General features: G+C 43.6%; 1 protein-coding gene across 3 annotated transcripts in view; it reads right to left on the reverse strand.

Moving 5' to 3' along the window:
* Positions 1-1,082: 1,082 nt before the first annotated feature.
* SPEF2 (sperm flagellar 2) overlaps positions 1,083-20,565 on the reverse strand; it is a 209,611-nt gene continuing 190,128 nt past the window's right edge. For 2 of the 3 annotated variants that reach the window (XM_025270631.3, XM_025270630.3), the window contains 4 exons: positions 16,803-16,982; positions 8,746-8,985; positions 8,429-8,551; positions 1,083-1,354 (listed from right to left, as the gene is read on the reverse strand). In XM_025270631.3, coding sequence (XP_025126416.2) covers positions 1,265-1,354; positions 8,429-8,551; positions 8,746-8,985; positions 16,803-16,982 — 633 coding nt within the window. In that variant the 3' untranslated portion in view covers positions 1,083-1,264. Of the gene's footprint in view, positions 1,355-5,700; positions 5,729-8,428; positions 8,552-8,745; positions 8,986-16,802; positions 16,983-20,565 lie in introns of those variants that run through there. The other variant, XM_044932613.2, reaches the window with a different exon arrangement.

Here is a 20,565-nt window from a genome sequence, read left to right on the forward strand (position 1 = left end):
GGAGAAGGCAATGGCACCCCACTCCAGTACTCTTGCCTGGAAAATCCCATGGATGGAAGAGCCTGGTAGGCTCCAGTCCATGGGGTCGCTAAGAGTCGGACACGACTGAGCGACTTCCCTTTCACTTTTCACTTTCTTGCATTGGAGAAGGAAATGGCGGCCCACTCCAGTGTTCTTGCCTGGAGAATCCCAGGGATGGGGGAGCCTGGTGGGCTGCCGTCTATGGGGTCGCACAGAGTTGGACATGACTGAAGCGACTTAGCAGCAGCAGCAGAGGTTGTCACACTGAGTGAAGTAAGTCAGACAGAGAAGGAGAAATACTGTATGATGTCCGTTATATGTGGAATCTAAAAGAAATGATACAAATGAACTTATTTACAGAACAGAAACAGGCTCGCAGACTTAGAGAACGGACTTATGGTTGCCAGAGGGGAAGGGATAGTTAGGGAGTTTGGGATGGACATGTACACACCGCTATGCTTAATGGATAACCAACATGGTCCTTCTGTATGGCACAGGGAACACTGCTCGATGTGGCAGCCTGGATAGGAGGGCACTTTGGGGGAGAATAGATACATGTGTGTGTGTGGCTGAGTCCCTTTGCTGTCCACCTGAAACTGTCACAACATTGTTAATGGCTATATATTAATAAAATAAAAAGCTAAAAAATACAACAAAACAAAATCACTTACTTGAGATAAGTATCACTGAATTAGATTCACTCATTTACATAAGTAAAGAGCTATCATTGTACATCAATCTCTACAAGACACATGTTCTATTAATTAAGGACTATGAATAGATAACAGGATCGTGACTATATCAGCAGCTGAGACAACAGCCTTCTCCTTGACTGGTGAGACACACCTTGGGATTTTACGGAGCAAGAGCTATTAATATAAACTGTATGAAGCCATGCTGCCCTGATTTGAGCTTTGGGAGAATTTTTAATGTATCTGCCTAATGCAGATACTTCTCACAGGGACACATCATAACGTAAGTGCTTGTTTACTTTTGAAAATATTGTTTTGGTGTCTTCTGTTTTCAGAATCACTTCAAAATGCATTCCTTCTTACTTTGGATTTTGGCTCAGAAATCTAAGGTTTATTACAGAATAGTCTTTGAATTAAGGAAGGAGGACTCCCTTTACAGTGCCCCTCATAGGCTGGTAGGGGCTATTTCTTCACTTACAATGACAATGTATACAACAAACACCATGTTTATACATGGGTTGTTTGGAAGATTCATTGCCACTCCTGTGCCTTCATTTCTTTTCCTCTGTAAGTCTTGAAGGAGACCTCTCTTCATCACTTCCTTGTACATGCTCACTCCTTTGGAGAATTATCTTAACATCCTAAGAGAAGAGATTCAAAGAGAAGTTATAACTCTTAATAAATGAATTAGAAGTAATGATTATTAATAATATGGGCTTCAATATGTGGCAGGATTAAACAGTGAGTTTTTACCTTTGAGAAAATTGTTCTCTAGTGTGAATCCTGCCTTGCAACTTATTAATTTTGCCAATGGAAAGATATCAAAGATCTTAGAGACTTCATTTCCCCATCTAGTAAGATCTAATAATAGAGATGTCTTATTAGATTAATTAGATAACATTTGTAAAGGCAATTACACAGTTCTTGTTTAGTTGCTAAGTCATGTGTGACTCCTTTGTGACCCCCTGGACTGTAGCCCACCAGGCTCTTCTGTCAATGAAATTCTCCAGGCAAAAATACTGGAGTGGGTTGCCATTTCCTTCTCCAGCAATTACACAGAGTTTGGCACAAAACGGGCAAGGCAAAACATTATTTCCCTATTAATCAATAAAAAACAACATTCATCTTCTATTAAAGGAAAATTCTAATGCTAAATTAATCATGTTTACAGATTTGTAGAATTTTAGAATAGCAGATTATTATGAGGCAGGGAATTATCCCCTTTCTGTTTTTTTTTTTAATATTAGGGATAGAATGATCTGTTTTTTTGTCCACTTAAAATATCCAACTATGCTACATTTTAAATCACAGATGTTTATCAAATAAATTTAAGATATTATCATAATGTATTAATAGAAGGGGTTCAGTTCAGTTCAGTTGCTTAGTTGTGTCCGACTCTTTGCGACCCCATGAATCGCAGCACGCCAGGCCTCCCTGTCCATCACCAACTCCCGGAGTTCACTCAAACTCATGTCCATCGAGTTGGTGATGCCACCCAGCCATCTCATCTCTGTCGTCCCCTTCTCCTCCTGCCCCCAATCCCTCCCAGCACCAGGATCTTTTCCAATGAGTCAACTCTTCGCATGAGGTGGCCAAAGTACTGGAGTTTGAGCTTTAGCATCAGTCCTTCCAAAGAACACCCAGGACTGATTGGACTGGTTGGATGTCCTTGCAGTCCAAGGGACTCTCAAGAGTCTTCTCCAACACCACAGTTCAAAGCATCAATTCTTCAGCGCTCAGCTTTCTTCACAGTCCAATTCTCACATCCATACATGACCACTGGAAAAGCCATAGCCTTGACTAGACAGACCGTTGTTGGCAAAGTAATGTCTCTGTTTTTCAATATGCTATCTAGGTTGGTCATAACTTTCCTTCCAAGGAGTAAGCTGTCTTTTAATTTCATGGCTGCAATCATCACCTGCTGTGATTTTGGAGCCCCAAAAAATAAAGTCTGACACTGTTTCCCCTGTTTCCCCATCTATTTCCCATGAAGTGATGGGACCAGATGCCATGATCTTAGTTTTCTGAATAGAAGGGGTACTAGCTAGCATAAGGTGAAAACGTAAAATTACATTTATTCATTTTCCAGGTTTTTTTTTTTTTTTTAGGGAACTATTTAAGAATATAAGTTTCTTTACTTCAGAGCTGAGTTCCAAAAGTTTCTATTTGATTGTAGTCATTTTACTCATGAAAACATGAATTAGTTCAGCATCTGAACAGAGCCCTGCTGAGTGACACCCACATGGCTGTATCAGTCACTGCCAGGAAACATAGTGAATCATTTTCTTGAAGGAGCTTGTTCTTTGAAAATATAGATCTCCCACAGCTGAAGGGCAATCTTCGGCAAGTTAAGTGAAAAAGAACAGCTGCTTGCCATTGACCTTTCTGGTCCTACCCTCCACAGTACTTACTGACAGGTCTTCTTTGCAGAGACTATTATTTGTAACAGCTATTGCTGACTAGTGACTATTTACTTGGGGATTAAGGAATGAGTTGACCTGTGATTATTTGACACTCCATAGCATGGGGGAAAATTATAAGCTCTAGATATTTCAATCAGTCTTGGCTAGATTTATGGCTGAAATCAAGAGCCATAATTTTAAGTAACAGTGGAGAAAAGGCTGAGAGAGTCTAGAAATGTTTGGCATGGGTGCCTTGAAAATGCAAAGCACTGAAGCAGCCACTGTATTTTGTTATAAACATAATAGAGGCGGTTGGAGTGTATCTTAAAGTCAGATACCTTGAAGACTGTGTCCCTTCCGGGTACATTTATATTTATAGGTACTTTGCCCTCATGTACTCAGGTCCTGACTCATTTGTTTCTAAGAAATTCTCCTGTGACATTCTGACTTTAACACCGAAAGATTTATTTTTATCTCCTAGTGAATGGAACCCTTGATATTAAGGCTATCTGCTGGATGTACAGGTTTTGTTAAAAGAGACTCACATTTTATGAGGCATATGTGTGCATCACTAGAAACTACATTTGGTGAGTTGGTGCAGAAAATCCAATGTTCACTTACACGCGTAAATCTACTTATTGGAGGAAATTGACTTTCTTCACTAACCACCCAGTGACCATGTCCTCAATGATCTTGTTATATTTAAGCAAAGCATTTTCTTAAGAATTTAGGAACCTTCCTTGAAAATAACCTCTCTATATAAAAATCTGTGAAAGAAGAAGTTAAATAAATGAGCTTGAGTTGAATAACTATAAAATCCAAAACAAAACATGGATCTTCTGAGTTGGATTTGACCACATGTGGATTCCTGGGACTTTGGTTTGGACCCCCTGTCATCATGACACTCTCCAGTGAAAGTCTCCTTTCTTTCCAGAGAGCAGACACCGAACTTGGCAGATGAAATGCCGGCTTTTCGTTCATCTGTGTAAATTTTGCACGGTTCAGAAATATTTCTTATGCACTGCAACCACCAAGAGGCCAGCAGTAATAATAATAGTAATAAACATTGCTATGTAGTGTTAGTCACTCAGTTCTGTCTGATTCTTTGCCATCCCATGGGCTATAGTCTGCCAGGCTTCTCTGTCCATGGAATTCTCCAGGCAAGAATACTGGAGTGATCCAGGGGATCTTCCTGACCCAGGAATCAAACCAGGTCTCCTGCATTGCAGGATTCTTTACCATCTGAGCCACCAGGGAAGCCCCTACTATGTAGTGAGGGCTTTCTGTCTGCCAAGCACGGAGCTAAGCACTTTGTATGGCTTAAGTCATTTAATCTGTACAAGGACCTTGAGAGGCATATTTGAGAATTAACCCTATTTTACAGATGAGGAAACCAAGGCACCACGGGGTCACTTGCCCAAGGTCACACAGTAGCTATGAACCCAATCAACATGGCTCCTGAGTCTGCTCTCCTAACCACAAAGCCAGGCCACCTCTCCACAGGAGCAAAAAATAACACGTATCAAAATAATTACCCAAACTGGCCTTTTTCATATGTATTTTAAAATGTTTGCTAGTTCTAAACACGAATCTTGTAAACACAGGGCTGTTGGGTGACAACCTTTACTTCCCACTGTTTATAACAGCAAACAACATTTTAACCCGAAAAACCACACTCTAGTTTTTGCTCTACTTATCTTGAAAGATCTTCAAACAACATCACTGTGGTTAAAGTTCATTTTAAAAATGTGATCTATTTACTTGCACATGGATATCTGGAGCAAAAAAATTGATGACAGGATGAGAGTGTTAGTAACTGAGTCTTCAGAGATTTTTTTTTTTCTTCTCCTTTCTTCCTTTTCTTTATTTGCTTAGTAAAAATGAGAATAGAGCATCTTACTGGAAAGGGAACCTCTTTCCTTTTCAAGCATCACATTTAGGTTTTTCAGGTCAAAGGCTCAATTCTCGTCAGAACGGTGTCCCGACTAGATTCTAGCAGGTGGTTCAATGTCCTCTCCTCAGATTCCAGGGTGGAGTGATGACAGGGAGGAGAGATGAAGGACCAGGACGGGGGAGGGTTGAACAAGCTGACTCGGCAGAAACACCCTGTCAATGAAGGAATGAACCATCGGACAGCTAGACAGACTGACAAGCTCTCTTTCTACTATTAGGGGGTCAGGTGACATTCATACTCTGAAGCTGGAGGTCAGAACAAGCTCCAGCTGTGGGGTGAGGGTGGGGGGAGGGGGGCAGGTGCTCTCAACCCAAGGGGTCTGTGCACCAAGCAGGATTTGGGGAACGTGAAGAGATCTTTTTGGTCATCAGTGCATCAAGGTGCTCCCAGAATATAGTGGGCAGCAATTCAGAATGTCAGATGTTCTGCCATGCCAGAGTCGGTCCTGTGCTATTCAAAATGCCAGGAGTATTTCAGCTGGGGTGCACGCTGATAAAACTCCTTGCTAAATAAGAGAAATGCACAAAGTAATAAGAACCCTGCTGACTCCAGCTTTCCCTGAGGATCAGAATCCATCTTCAGGGGATTGATCTTCGAAGGCAGTCAGTCATCTATTGATGGAGTTTTTTTCTTCAGGAATGTGCCAGATAGAATCGTCTCTGCAAAAGTCAGTAATAGTTAGACATTCTGGCCAGAGTAAAAATGTTCCCCAAATCATCCTGACTTTGCAGGGAGTTCTTCTCCCATAATAGGAGGAAGTGATGGTGGAATCATTTTAGGGTCCTAGTTGTTGTTGGTAAGATAAGGTAAACCCTACTGCACATTATTCTAAGGAGCTGAAAATTATTTCGCTGGTTTAAAATAGGGGGGTTTTCCCCTGAAATGTGGAACAGAATGTGTAGGATGAAATGCAGTCTAAAGAGATGGGCTTCTGGAACCCACCTCACACAGAATGGTGGTTGCTCAGAGGACAGAAAAGGCAGGGAGATCCCACAATTGGCAGACTGCCCCCCATCCTGCCTGTGACAACCATGCACCCACTCACCCACCTCTCTCCACCTCTTTGTCTAGTTCTGATGTGTGCTGTTCCCACTAAATCCAGGGTGACACTGATTTATACCATTCTCATTCTAAGTGGGGAAGAAAGCTGGTCTTTATGAGTGAAAGTAGGAGTGTAATATGCTGAAAAGGGACCTGTGACATACGGGTTTCATTGTGAAGAGTAGATGTTTGTGGGATGTATGAGACAATTACTTGGAATATTGCCAACCACATATCCAAGTATTTTGGGCCTGTTTAAATAAAGAGACCCAAATAATTTTACAAAGAGGATGGTTAAATGTAGAGATATAATGATGTGATATGGTTAAGAGGGCTTCCCTGGTGGCTCAGTGGTAAAGAAACCATCTGCCAATGCAGGAGACACGCAGGTTCTATCCCTGGGTTGGGAAGATCCTTTGGGGAACCCACTCCAGTATTCTTGTCTGGGAAATCCCATGGACAGAGGAGCCTGGTGGGCTACAGTCCATGGAGTCACAAAAGAGTAGGGCATGACTGAGCAACTAAGCAACAACAACAACAATGGTTAGAGATAAGGAAACACTTCAGTTCAGTTCAGTTGCTCAGTCATGTCCAACACTTTGCGACTCCATGGACTCCAGTACACCAGGCTTCCCTGTCCATCACCAACTCCCGGAGCTTGCTCAAACTCATGTCCATCAAGTCGGTGATGACATCCAACAATCTCATCCCCTGTCATCCCCTTCTCCTCCTGCCTTCAATCCTTCCCAGCATCAGGATCTTTTCTGATGAGTCAGCTCTTCACATCAGGTGGCCAAAGTATTAGAGAATTCAGCTTTAGCATCAGTCCTTCCAATGAATATTCAGGACTGAATTCCTTTAGGACTGACTGGTTTGATCTCCTTGCAGTCCAAGGGACTCTCAAGAGTCTTCTCCAATACCACAGTTCAAAAGCATCAATTCTTCAGTGCTCAGCTTTAGATCACTTGCATCTTATCAAAGTGAAAGTGCTTTTATCAAAAACTCAGCTAACTCTCTGTAGTCCAATAAACCATGAGCAGAAGCCAAATAGGGAGACTGCATGCTATTAAGTGTGTGAGGCTTGTGAGAAGGTTGTAGCAACCTGCCACATTCTGAAAGGTGGTCACCCCCAGCCTTCTGTAGCCCTTGCTGTTGGGGACCTTGCCAGGTAGATGCACATTCAGCATGTGTGGTTGATGTGCGAGGTGATGGTGTGAGCTCTGAGCCCCAGCTCTTCCTCTCTTCCTTCCTTTATTCTGCTGACTTGGTCCAGCCTCTCTGGGTTTGGTCCTCAATGTTCCTACCCTGAACAGTTTCTCTGATGGAACCCTCATCCCTTCTTTCAGAAACATGGTCACTGGATGAGTTACAGCAACAATGTGTACTGTGATGAGAGTTTGGTGAATAAATCAGCGCTTGGCTGGGGATCAGGGTCTCCTTTGTTCTCTTGGGCAGGGGGATTCTATTCCCCATGCTCTTTAATCATAGGCCAGGGTCATTCGATGGCTGGAATAATGCAGAACATGAATATAGCGACCCATCCAGCTTTTACTGCCATTTACCTCCAGCCTTCTGTGGTAGACTCAAGGCCTCAGAGTCCTGGTGGGGCAGCTCTATGGTATTATCCCTAGTATTGGCGGGGCTATTGGTGGTACTAATCATATTACGCATATACTGATAGTGCTAACTATCATGGTACCCGTGCACTGATAGTCACTTCTACTCTGCCTGAACTCACTGCCTTGCGGTATTGAGGGCTAGCCTTTTTGGCCTGATGCTGTTACCAGCTTAGCTTCCCGAGACCCTGGTCTAGCCTAGTCCAGCTTCTTCCCTCCTTCTCTTCCTGCACGCTTGTTTTATCCCACCAAGCCCTGAACCTGAATTCAACCACGTTAAGACAATCAAGAAAAACAGTACTGATGAACCTATTTACAGGGAAGAAATGGAGATGCAGACATAGAGAATGGACTTGCGGACACAGTGGGGGAAGGAGAGGGTAGGATAAATTGAGAAAGTGGCATTGACATATGCATGTGTAGATATGCGTATCATGCGTAGAATAGATAGCCAGCGGGAAGCTATTATATAACAGACAGCCCAGCCTGGTGCTGTCTGATGACTTAGAGGGGTGGGATACGAGGGGGGAGGGAGGCTTACAAGGGAAGGGATATACATATATATATATGCATATATATTTATATATTATATATATATAACAATGCAACATTTATAAAGCAATTAACCTCCAATAAAAATAAAATAAAATTATAATGACAATTTAAAAAAAGACTGTATTAGGATCTTTGGGTAATACTCACAGGGATCTTATAATCTGGATAACTTGAAATCAGGTCTTGAATAAAAGGATGCTTCAGAAGAACAGCAACTTCAATTGGCTCTAAGTTCTTGGAACCTAGGTCCTGAAACACTTTTATGAAGTTCTTAAAAAGAAAAAAAAATAAGTTAATTAAATCTATGATCCTGATGATGCTAAAAATGATTTTATTTACTAAAGGAATCATCATAATTTCTACATGTTGAGACATTTCAGGAGAAATTCTATGACCATACACTCAAAATTGATGGAAATTTTCTTGGGTATAGGTTGTCTCTTTAATGAAAGAATCCAACCAACCTCTAAATAAATGTTCTCTATCTTTTGGTGGCTGGCAAATCTGTTAGCGTCCAGTACTTCATTTCCTCCTCGGAACACTTGGAGTAATGTTTGCATGGAAATCATTTCCGTATTCGCATTTTCAGGGATTTCTTCTTCCTTTTCCTCCCCATCCTCTTGTAATTCCCTTTCCTCACTCATAAAGTTGTCCTCGAGTTCAGGATATTCCTCAATGGGACTCATATCAGTGAAGGAAGAGGTCTGTGCAATTAAATAAAGAGAAGATGAAGTCTCTCCAGTAATAGAGATATTTAGAAAACACCAATTTCGTCCCGAACTTTTCATGCCTTGAGATGGTAATGCCTACTGGCATGCTGAAGTCCGTGGGGTTGCAGAGAGCTGAACACGACTTAGCAACTGAGCAACAACCGCAGACTAGCTAAACAAAGTCTAAAGATAGAATTTGCTAGACAATAAGACAAGTCTTTCTTCCTTCTCCAACTCAGAAACAACAGCAAGAAGCAGCAAAAGTGGTTACCAACTGGGAAGGGTGGGGGAGGGATAAATTAGGAGTTTGTAATTAACATATACACATGAATATATCTATAAAATGGATAATCAATGTCCTACTGTATACTCAATACTTTGTAATAACCTATGAGGGAAATGAATCTGAAAAATATATATGTATGTATAACTGAATCACTTTGCTGTATGCCTGAAATTAACACAGCATTGTAGATAAATTATACTTCAATAAAAAATAATAAAGTAAAAAGAATAAAAAGAAAAGAAGTAGAATATGCCGGCTGCACTGGAAATCATGTCAAAGTTCTAGACCAATTCTGCTGGTACTTGACAGAGGCCTTAGTGTGGGGTGAGTTTTATTTACTTTCATACATGCTTTTGCTTATCACTCTTTCAGATATACAGTGTGCACTTGTACTAAGTCCCCTCAGTCATGTTCCATTCTTGGCGACCCTATGGACTGCAGCCCACCAGGCTCCCCTGTCCATGGGCTTCTACTGGCAAGAGTACTGGGGTGAGCTGCCATTTCTTTCTCTAGGCGATCTCCATCCAGGGATAGAACCTGCATCTCTCCTGCACGCAGGTTCTTTACCACTAGTGCCACCTGGGAAGCCCCAGATACATTGTATTACTCAATAAAAGAACACTGAAATGAACTGTGTGACTTCTGTCAAACTTTTACACATGAATCTAGATTTTGGATGGGATTTGCTTTGGAAACTGTCTGCAGTCTAGAGGTTGTGGTGGGTTAATTTCTCAAGTTTGATAGATTCTGAGAAACTTTGGGGCCTTTGTTTGGATACTGGATGTTAAATTCAATGAGGCATTCAGAAAGTAAAATAGAAAACAGATTGAATACAGACAGATTGGGATTCATATTGCTGCTCTTTGAAACTTGGCCAAGAGCCATGAATTTAGATGCTGGCATTCTGAGCATGGGAAAGAGTAAATTGTTTCTGATATCAGAGAAGGCAATGGCACCCCACTCCAGTACTCTTGCTTGGAAAATCCCATGGACGGAGGAGCCTGTTAGGCTGCAGTCCATGGGGTCGCTAAGAGTCGGACACGACTGAGCGACTTCCCTTTCACTTTTCACTTTCATGCATTGGAGAAGGAAATGGCAGCCCATTCCAGTGTTCTTGCCCGGAGAATCCCAGGGACGGGGGAGCCTGGTGGGCTGCCGTCTACAGGGTCGCACAGAGTCGGACACGACTGAAGTGACTTAGCATAGCATAGCATAGTTTCTTATGTATCAAAAGCCTGAAAAATATTGCCTACCTTTTGACCCAGTAATTACTGATCTAGGAACTGATTCTAAAGAAATATTCATGTGCACCAAGACTTTTGTATACGGATGTTCATTCTGTGTTACTTAACAGCAAAAATAGAAAACCTATGGTTCCAACAACAGGGAATGATGATAGTGTCGGTCTGTGACGGAATGCTGTGCTGCTGTGAGCATTTTAGCTTAGAATGATAGTGAAAATGACAGTGAGAAAACACTCATGGGATAAGTGCAAAAGGGAACAAAATACAAATAATAAATACACCAGGGTCCTCATTTCCTTATATATCTAATACTTATTAATGAAAAAGAAGAGAAACCAATAAAGAACTGACAGCAGTTACTACCTCTGATTGGTCAAACAGGTGACTACTTTTTACTTTATTTTGTACTTTTCAAGTTCTCTACAGTAGATTTGTATTTATAATATTTATTGTAATAAATGTGTGTGTGTGTTTCTGATGATGAGGTAATAGATATTCAATGATTTGCCATGAAAAAATGAGTGTTTTCAGAATGTTGACTGGCCCGATGTCATAGAACACCTGAGGGCTGGTTCTCCTTTATTCTGAGGAAGGAAAAATGCTAATTTAGGCTTAAAATTAGAAGAGGGTGCCATTGCCTGTACATACTCAATTCAGTAGAAGCATTAAGTGCATAGATCATACAAGTTCTTTCCAAACAGCCACTGAAGTCCCATGTGTAAAAAGACTATACCAGGGCACAGAATTAAGCCACTGGTCATCGTAAGCCCCTCTGAAGGATGTGTAGGGGCGGAGGGTGGTGCAATGGAGATAGGTTGCATTTGGCCTAGTTCTGTGTGGTCACCTTGCTTTAGTTGAGTTTCTGTATCCTTTGCTAAATTGGAAATTTAATCTAATCTTGAAGTTCTTGGAACTGAGCATATCTTTCTATCTACTCTTCCTTGTTTATCTGTCTACCTATCCAATTAGCTTCTTCTCCATTTTAAGCAACTGCAATATTGATTTACTTGGCAGAAATATGAAACTGACTTTTTTGTCTCTACCTAGGAAGCTTGGGTGGAGAAGGCAATGGCACCCCACTCCAGCACTCTTGCCTGGAAAATCCCATGGACAGAGGAGCCGGGTGGGCTGCAGTCCATGGGGTCGCTAGGAGTCGGACACAACTGAGCGACTTCACTTTCACTTTTCACTTTCATGCATTGGAGTAGGAAATGGCAACCCACTCCAGTATTCTTGCCTGGAGAATCCCAGGGACGGGGGAGCCTGCTGGGCTGCCGTCTATGGGGTCACACAGAGTTGGACACAACTGAAGCGACTTAGCAGCGGCAGCAGCAGCAGGAAGCTTGGGAATCATCACACTGGCTTCCCATCAATAATCCCCTGGAGAGACAGAACATTGAGTGTGGTGAAAAGAACAGTGTTGAGACATAGAATGCCTTGCTGATAGTATGAAGAATGAGTGAATTTCTATTCAGACAGAAACTGTAGGTGAGCACATGATGAACTGGGATGGATGAGCAGGCGATACTAAAATTAAAGAGCAAGAACCTGGTCTCTCTTCATCATTTCTGGAACTAGAGAGGGCCCAAAGTCTCAAAGCCTTGATATTGTCATCATGGGATGAATGGATTTTTTAAAATTTTAGCCAAAAAATAACAAATTAAACATTTGAATGAAGAATGTCATTCAAATGGCATTATGTCATTAGGTTTTATTAGGTCAGAGGATATTTTATAAGCATTTGTTAGTTTTGCTCTTTAAGGGGTTGGACAGAATAGATTTAGTGGTTCAGTGGGAAGGGAGGGAGTGAAGGGAGGCCAAGATCAGAACCCAAGGAGCCAGCTCAGTCTCCTGGCGGGACTTGCAGGGTGTGCACAGGAGGGGGTGCTCTCCAACAGTCCGCGATTGTGGATATGGATGTGTGAACAAAACCAGACATGCCGGTTTGGAGAAAAGCCAGGGCTTCTGAATGAGCAATTATTAGAGGCATCAAAACTCTGTGTGAGTCACATTATTGTCTAAGCAGCAGGGAGACTGTGGGGCTGGCAAGCACTTTGTCACACTCTCAGAGGCAGCCCTTAAGGACTCCCAGTAACATGTCCTCGGAATGGTGCCTGAGTGTGCATTTCTACCATTCAATCTGTTTAGTTCCCCACATCTCAGAGGCAGAACAGAAGGTCAGTCCTCCGGACTAATGTCAACAAAGCATCAAAGAACAGAATGGGAGGAACATTTAAGTTATTTGAACCCCAAGGCCTCAACCCACCTGTCAAGATGCTTTAACAAGACTCTCAAAACGTGGGCAGTTCAAGCTCATAATTTACTAAATTACAATATCATAACCCCGAATCCCACGGGCCAGGATGAACAAACATCAACTTCTTTGATGTTTCACATTGACTAGTGTCTGCTCATTGAGTGCTTGGCTCTCGAGCTTCTTTTAAACTACCCAAAGAAGCTGTGGATTTAAACAGGAGGTCTGTGCCACATTGAACAAACCAGCGTGTAAGGAAGAATACAGTGAGGAAGAATGAAACATCGGGGAGATTTCCAGTTGTTTATTTGGAAAGCAAAAATTGAGATCTGATTAAATGTCTTGGGAGTAAACACAGACCTGTTAACCTGTTAGAGGCATTGTTTCTGAGCAGGCTCATTTTAACTTCCTGGGATCAGGTTGCCCAGGAAACCAGAACACAGTTGGAAAGGGCACAGAGAGGCAGCAGGATAATTGGAGGCAGGATGGTGAGAGCTAGGAGGAGGCAAGAATGGGGGAGGCGGTGGGTCCTGTATGTCAAAAGCTCCTATGCCTCACTCCCAGCCAGGAGCAGGCTTGTGTATGTGGCGTGTGACAGACCTGCCCCCACCCTGGTTTCTTCACTGCTGTGCAGTGGTTGTGGGAGAATTCTTGCACAGTGTCCTTGGACTTTAAAAGAGTTCTTAAGAGAAGTAACCCAGGGAGCTGCTTCCTGGGAGAGGACTAGCTCCGGGGTCAAGGTCAGAACGGATGCAGACTCTTACGGTGCTGGTGCTAGCTGGCCTGGGTGCTACCCATTCAGACAGCTGTCTGTTGCTATGACAACTGTTCTAGCACAGGCTGCCTTTTCCTGGCTTTCCTGGTAACTCAGTGCAGCCTCCGGGAGAAGGAAATGGCAACCCACTCCAGTATTCTTGCCTGGAGAATCCCAGAGACAGAGGAGCCTGGTGGGCTGCCGTCTATGGGGTCGCACCGAGTCGGACACGACTGTCGCGACTTAGCAGCAGCAGTGCAGCCTCCGAATCTGCTATTACTTCTGCCTCTTGAATGTCTGCTCTCCTCCTCTCTGCCTCAGAGACGGGAGTCCACCCCTTCCTTCTCTCTTCCTCTCTTTCTTCCCTTTTACCAACACTCATGGAGAACCTGTTATGTGCATTGCTGAGCACTTGCTACTTTAGAGGACGCAGAGGGGTAACAAGTTGTCTCCAGTGCACAGTAGAAATAACAGCAGTAGGACTCAATAGATAAACCACCCTCTGCTTGCGTTACTAGCCCTGCTTCCCTCCTGTGCTCCCTACAGTCTGTTCTATATGGGCATCCATTTTAAATGAAATGACGCTGCTCCAGTGCCTTCTCATCTCATCTCTTGTCACAGCCAAAGCCAAGGTCCCTCCAGGGGCCTTGGAGTCCTCTCCTCATCACTGTCCTTTCCTGCTGCTCTCCTCCAGCTCAGTGCTTTGCAAGTGCTGACTTGCAGTTCTTTGGGATGCACCAGGCACGGCCCCACATGAGGTCTTTTGCATCCACTGCAGTCTTCATTTAAATGCTCTTCCTCCAGAGGTCTATCTGCAAGGCTCTCTTGCTCACGTCTCTGGGCCTTTGGCCTATATGTCTTTGCACAGAGACACCTTCTGTGAAGACCCTATTTAACACTGCAACTCCTTCCCAGACTCCTGCATTTTTCCCTATCTTCTTTTTAGTCTGTGGCATTCATCACCATTTGATTTAGCCTTCACTTTACTTGCTTTATCCCCAGGTCAGGGGTAGTTCCAAAGTCACCAAGGTGCTGGATAAGTAATTGAGTAAATGCCTGGGTGCGTGGCATGGTTCTGTCTTGCCAGAGGGGATCTGAATATAAATGGGGCCCAGGTGAGGGAGTGCTCAGTGTGTCGGGGGAGCTTCATGAATGAGCTGGTGTAGGAAATAGGCCTTGGATACTGGAGAGGCCTTGAGCCTTTCGAGATGAGCTGGCAGGTGCTCCAGGTGGAGGGAACAGCAAGAGCAAAGACACAGAGGGGGCAAAAAAGAAGGCACAGACCCCTCTTTGGATCAGTAAGGCCCCATGCTAATCTGTCTTTTATTCTGTGTTCCCTCCATGTTTGGGCCATCATTCCCTCGTCCTCCCATTCTTTCTTGTATGGTGAAAATGAAAGTGTCAGTCACTCAGTTGTGTCCTCTGTCCATGAGATCTTCCAGGCAAGAAGAGTGGGTAGCCATTTCCTTCTCTAGGGGACTTTCCTGACCTAGGAATTGAACCTGGTCTCCTGCATTGCAGGGAAATTCTTTACAGTCTGAGCCACCAGGGAAGCCCTGTATGGGTACGGGCAACTGGATTTGTAACCCTTGCAGATCACAGGACTACAGAAAGGGTATAATTTACAAAGCTAATAGTGAGTTAATTGTTCCACTCAATGAAATGTGTTTACTGAGCTCTATAGCAGTAATTCAGGTTCAGGAATGCAGGTTTGGGGATGCAGAACAAGAGAGATGGCCCTTCCCTGACCACTGGGGGCCCAGAGCCCAGAATGGAAGCTGACCATGTAAAGCAGTTATCTGTGAGGGTTACTGTGAGGCAGGAAGCACAGGGAGCTATGGGAACGCAGGCAGGCAGGAGATCTAGGAAGATCTCCTAGACGACAGACATTTCATAGAGAGCTCAAGGTAGGTCATCATCCATGCCAGAGATGGGTGAGGGAGGCCCAATTCATACCGAAATGCAGAAACACCCCTGCGTGTGTGCGTGCTAAGTCATTTCAGTCGTGTCCAACTCTTTGTGACCCCATGGACTGTAGCCTGCCAGGCTCCTCTGTCCATGGGATTTCGCAGACAAAAATACTGGAGTGGCTTGCCATTTCCCTCTCCACGGGATCAACCCAGGGATCACACCAGCAGCATCTCTGTCTCTTCTGTCTCCTACATTGGCAGGCAGGGTCTGTATCACTAGCATCACCTGGGAAGCCCTGGGAAAGTGGCAAAAGCAGTTCCAAGTAAGGGCAGACCGCATCTGGCTTGTCATTCATTTGGGAAAATGTAAGCGGCCCTCCTATGGTCTAGGAAGACAGCATTCTCGAGTGGGAATAACAATAACTCGTTGCTGAGCTTTGTGTTGTTGAGTCAGTGTTAATGCTGCATTGACAGAGCACTGGGGTGAAGAGCCCTGAGCTGTCAGCTTCCTAGACAATAGTCCAGCCTCGCCCTGGTCCTGATAGAAGGGGCAGGAGTTCCTCCTGGCCATCTGCCCAGGGCTGACATTTGGAGATGAGAGGGTCTATCTATGTCTTTTGGGATGTGAAAGCTATCATAGGAGCTTCCCATTTTTACTCAGAGAACCCAGCATATTTTTTGTATGAAAGGAAAAGAACTGTGGCTGGGATATCTGAGGAGTCTGGATGCATAGTCTCCCTCTGCCCTCGTGTCCACAAAGAAGAACAGAGGAAAGCGTTCCACCATGAGGGCCACAGCTCCCCTCACAAGGTCTGATGCAGACTAAAAAGTCAGACCCTGTTCTGAGACTTTTCTATCCGCCCTGCCCCCCAACAAAGCCAGGGAATGTTAACCCTTTATAAATCTACGGTGGGATGTGAGGTTTTATTGGACATTAAGGTTTTCTGTCCTTGGAGGCAGGTGACACAAAGATTGCCCATGCATCTTAGGTGGCCAAGTTTGGGCCTGAAACCCTATCAAGTGTTACAAATCTGTGGTATATGTTCGAAGGTTGAACTTGTTTTACATAGAATTTCCACACAGTGTGACAGCCTGGATGAATACCCAGTTCATTCTCATTTATCAGGATTAGCACTTCATGCAAAATAAAGACTGTCCCCGACAGAGCAATTTTGATTCCACCGAGAAACTTTGAGCAAATTTTGGATTTTACTACCAAAGCATTTTTTTGGGAGTGTTCTTAATCCAACTGAGTACGGCCAAGTCTATCCAAGACCTAGTAAAGCATGTGTGAGGAAAAGTTCAGAATCTTCTGGGATCCCCTCCAGACCCCAATGCTAGTCCATTTCTGGAACACAATTACCTTTTCTGCAACAGGATGAGGCATTTCAATTGGCTGGAAGACGTGAGTCCCAATGGCTACGCTGAGGGCCCTGTAGACCCCTTCTGTACTGTCTGGATGGCAAGCAAAATAAAGCAGCATCTGCATGTAGTCAAGCTGGGGTGGATCCTTCTCGCAGTCAGCAAACAACCTAAAGAAAAACTGTCACACAAAAAAGAATTTCAGCCAGAGAGAAAACGCAAACCATCGGGTAGAAAGTGGATGCACAGGCAATGAAGAATCTCTCCAGGGGTTTTGGAATAAGGTCATTTTCTAAGGACTGAATTACTAAAACTAACATGTAATGAGTGGTATTAACTGAAAAGTAAGCTAAATATTAAAAAAAAAAAAGTAGGGCTCTAAAAATTCTGATGTTCTAATGAGGTAGGTGAGCCTAGAGTCTATTAGAATGAAGTAAGTCAGAAAGAGGAAGACAAATATCTGTGTGTATGTGTTTGTGTGTGTATATATATATACACACAGGAGACACAAGAGATGAAGCTTTGATCCCTGGGTCAGGAAGATCCCCTGGAGTAGGAAATGGCAACCCACTCCACTGTTCTTGCCTGGAGAATCCCATGGATAGAGGAGCCCTGTGAGCTACAGCCCATGGGCTTGAAGAGACAGATAAGACGCGTGTGCTAATTAAAGTGGTGCATATTAGGTAGAAAAAGAGAGCAAGGACCTGTCTGTCCATCCTCAACTCCATCCTGACACACTGGCCCTGACTCCCAATCATGAAGCTTCTGGTACATCCCTCTCTGTGGGAAGTGGGGAGAGGGGAGGGCACGATGCCCAGAGCCACTGGGACTCCAGCCATTAGCCTCCTTGTTTCAGCCACTTGACTCTGAACTCCCTGATCTGTTGATGTAATGTGACTCCTCCTAGTGAGGACTCGCACAGAGGAAGAGCATGCTCCTCACTGAATACCAGCTTTTTCAGCAAGTCTCTCCCACAGCCTGAATGACTGCGCTTCCAGTCAGTTCTGGACGCATTGTCTCATGCATTTGACAGCATGAAGAGTTGGTGCTTGGGGATCTAATATCATCCTCTGGGGCCCGGCAAAGCCCAGGCCAAACCCTGGGACCCACAGGCCACACCTGAATACCTGGGGACTTCTGTTCCGGGAGGCGACTGGCTCTTCTCAAACATGTGTGTTTAGTAACCTTTTAAAAATGTAGACTCTAATTAAGTAGATGGTTCTGGATGTTTGCGAGAGACCCCCGTTCGATTCCTGGGTCGGGAAGATACCCTGGAGAAAGGGTAGGCTACCCACTCCAGTATTCTTGGGCTTCCCTTGTGGCACAGCTGGGAAAGAATCTGCCTGCAATGTGGGAGACCTGGGTTTGATTCCTGGGTTGGGAAGATCCCCTGGAGAAGGGAAAGGCTACCCACTCGAGTATTCTGGCCTGGGTCGCAAAGAGCTGGACACAACTGAATGACTTTCACATTTTTTCTTTCTTTTCTGGATGCTTAGTAGATGGCCTATGTTTCTTCATGTTTAGTAAGCTCCTGGGTGATTCTAAAACTGCTGGTTCTGACCTACACTTTGAGAAGCAAGTGTCTAGATCTAGAGATAGCATGTCATTCTTTAAAAAAATTTTTTTTAATTGGGGTATAATTGCTTTACAACTTTGTGTTGTTTCTTCTGTACAACAATGTGAGTCAGTTGTATGCCCTCTCTCTTGAGCCTCCCTCTGACCCCTCCATCCCACTCCTCTAGGTCATCACAGAGCACCAAGCTGAGCTCCCTATACTACACAGCAGCTACCCACTAGCTATCTGTTTTACACATCATGTCATTCTTTATTACTAGCAATCCTTACAACTATTAGCAAATTCAATTAGACATTCATGACAAATTGGAAAAATAAATTCCTGATATTTGACAAATCTAATGCAAATTTAAATAAAAATAACTTTAATAGGAAAACACTAAAGTCTAAAGCATAGCACAAACTAAACTTCATAGCATAAAGTTATGCTATGAAGCAGAAAAGAATTTTTGAGGTCAATGGGCTCTGCAAGCTCAATCATTCAGTCCTACCTTAATCAAAAGTTTACTGAATATTTGCTGTAATCAGGCACAGAGCCAGGCTCAGATGGTCAGGCAGCCTTAGATTTTTCAAGAGTCATGATCCAGCTTTTGGGTTCCTTCAGGACCTTGTATTTATTTCCTCTGCCCACTTGTCATTGGAATTCCTCAGGGATTTCCAGCAGGACATGGGGTAGAAGGGTGTTGGCACCAATAGATAACCATGACATTGTCCTTTCATGCTTATCTTCCATTTCTTTCATATGAATCCTTGACCTTTAGTATTATTTCCACTGAAATGCTCTTGAAAATGCTATGTAGGTGCAACACATTATTTCTATTAACAAAGAGGCTGAATATGATATATTGAAGGAAGATGTGAAAAAATAAAGTGAACTGATATGTGAACTCCTTCTCTAATTACACAGGCTTGATTTTAAATGAGTGGATGAGACATGTAAAAAAGGTAAGGCCTGCTATATTCTTAAGATCATTTAAAATGTTGTTATGGGAAGAATTCTAAGAAGGCTTTGAAATTTCCCGCCCCCTGGAGTACATATACATATGTACATATGAATACATATACATTGAATACATCAGATCAGATCAGATCAGTGGCTCAGTCGTGTCCGACTCTTTGCGACCCCATGAATCACAGCACGCCAGGCCTCCCTGTCCATCACCAACTCCCGGAGTTCACTCAGACTCACGTCCATCGAGTCAGTGATGCCATCCAGCCATCTCATCCTCTGTCATCCCCTTCTCCTCTTGCCCCCAATCCCTCCCAGCATCAGAGTCTTTTCCAATGAGTCAACTCTTCGCATGAGATGGCCAAAGTACTGGAGTTTCAGCTTTAGCATATGTACATACATATGTACATACACATGAATACATAAGTACATTGAATACATATCTTGTATAACCCCTTCCCCTTAAGTGTGAGGGATTTTAAATTTGATGAGAAAGTCATTCCCAGGAGTAAAGGCAAAGAGATTCTGCAGACAATTCAGGTACTTAATCAGTGGGTGTTAATCAAAAGAGACCCCAAACTTGGGCCCTGATTTAATCATTTGAGGTGTTTTAAAAAGGACTCTTTTTAAGGAAGGTCTTAAGGAAGAGATTACAGATTTGAAGCCAGTGAGATGCTCTCCTGCTGGTGAAGAAGCTAATCTCAAACTGTAAAAAGGCCATGTGACAGGGAATAGGCAGCCTCTCGGAGCTGCAGTTCTCAGTCCTACAAGATAATTCTGCAGCAGTCAGTCCTGGAACCAATCAACCCTGTGTTTTGATGGTAGAACTACCTAGGCTTCCTAAAGGATTGGATGTGAGAGTTTGGAAAAAAAAAAAAAAAAGGAAAAGAACTGGGGATGACTCTAGGGTTTTGGGCTGACCAATAGAAAGGTCAGAATGTCCACTGACCAAGAGGGCGAGGGCTCTGGGTGAGGGCAGGGCAGCAGGGTGGGGAGATGGGGGGTCAGGGACGCAGACTCGGATGCAGGAAGTTGGAAATGTCTGCTAGAACATCCAAGTGGAGAGGTCCAATAAGCAGCTCTGTTTAGGAGTCTCATGTTTGGGAGAGAGGTTTGGGGTTGAAATAGACTCTTGGGATTTGTCAGCAAATAGACAGTATTTCAAAACACAAGTCTGGCTTCAACAAATGATAATAGTCCAATGTCCACTGCAGGGGGAAATGGAAGACTGCTTCAGTAT

This window comes from Bubalus bubalis, chromosome 19, assembly GCF_019923935.1.
Source record: "Bubalus bubalis isolate 160015118507 breed Murrah chromosome 19, NDDB_SH_1, whole genome shotgun sequence".
NCBI classification, from domain to species: domain Eukaryota; kingdom Metazoa; phylum Chordata; class Mammalia; order Artiodactyla; family Bovidae; genus Bubalus; species Bubalus bubalis.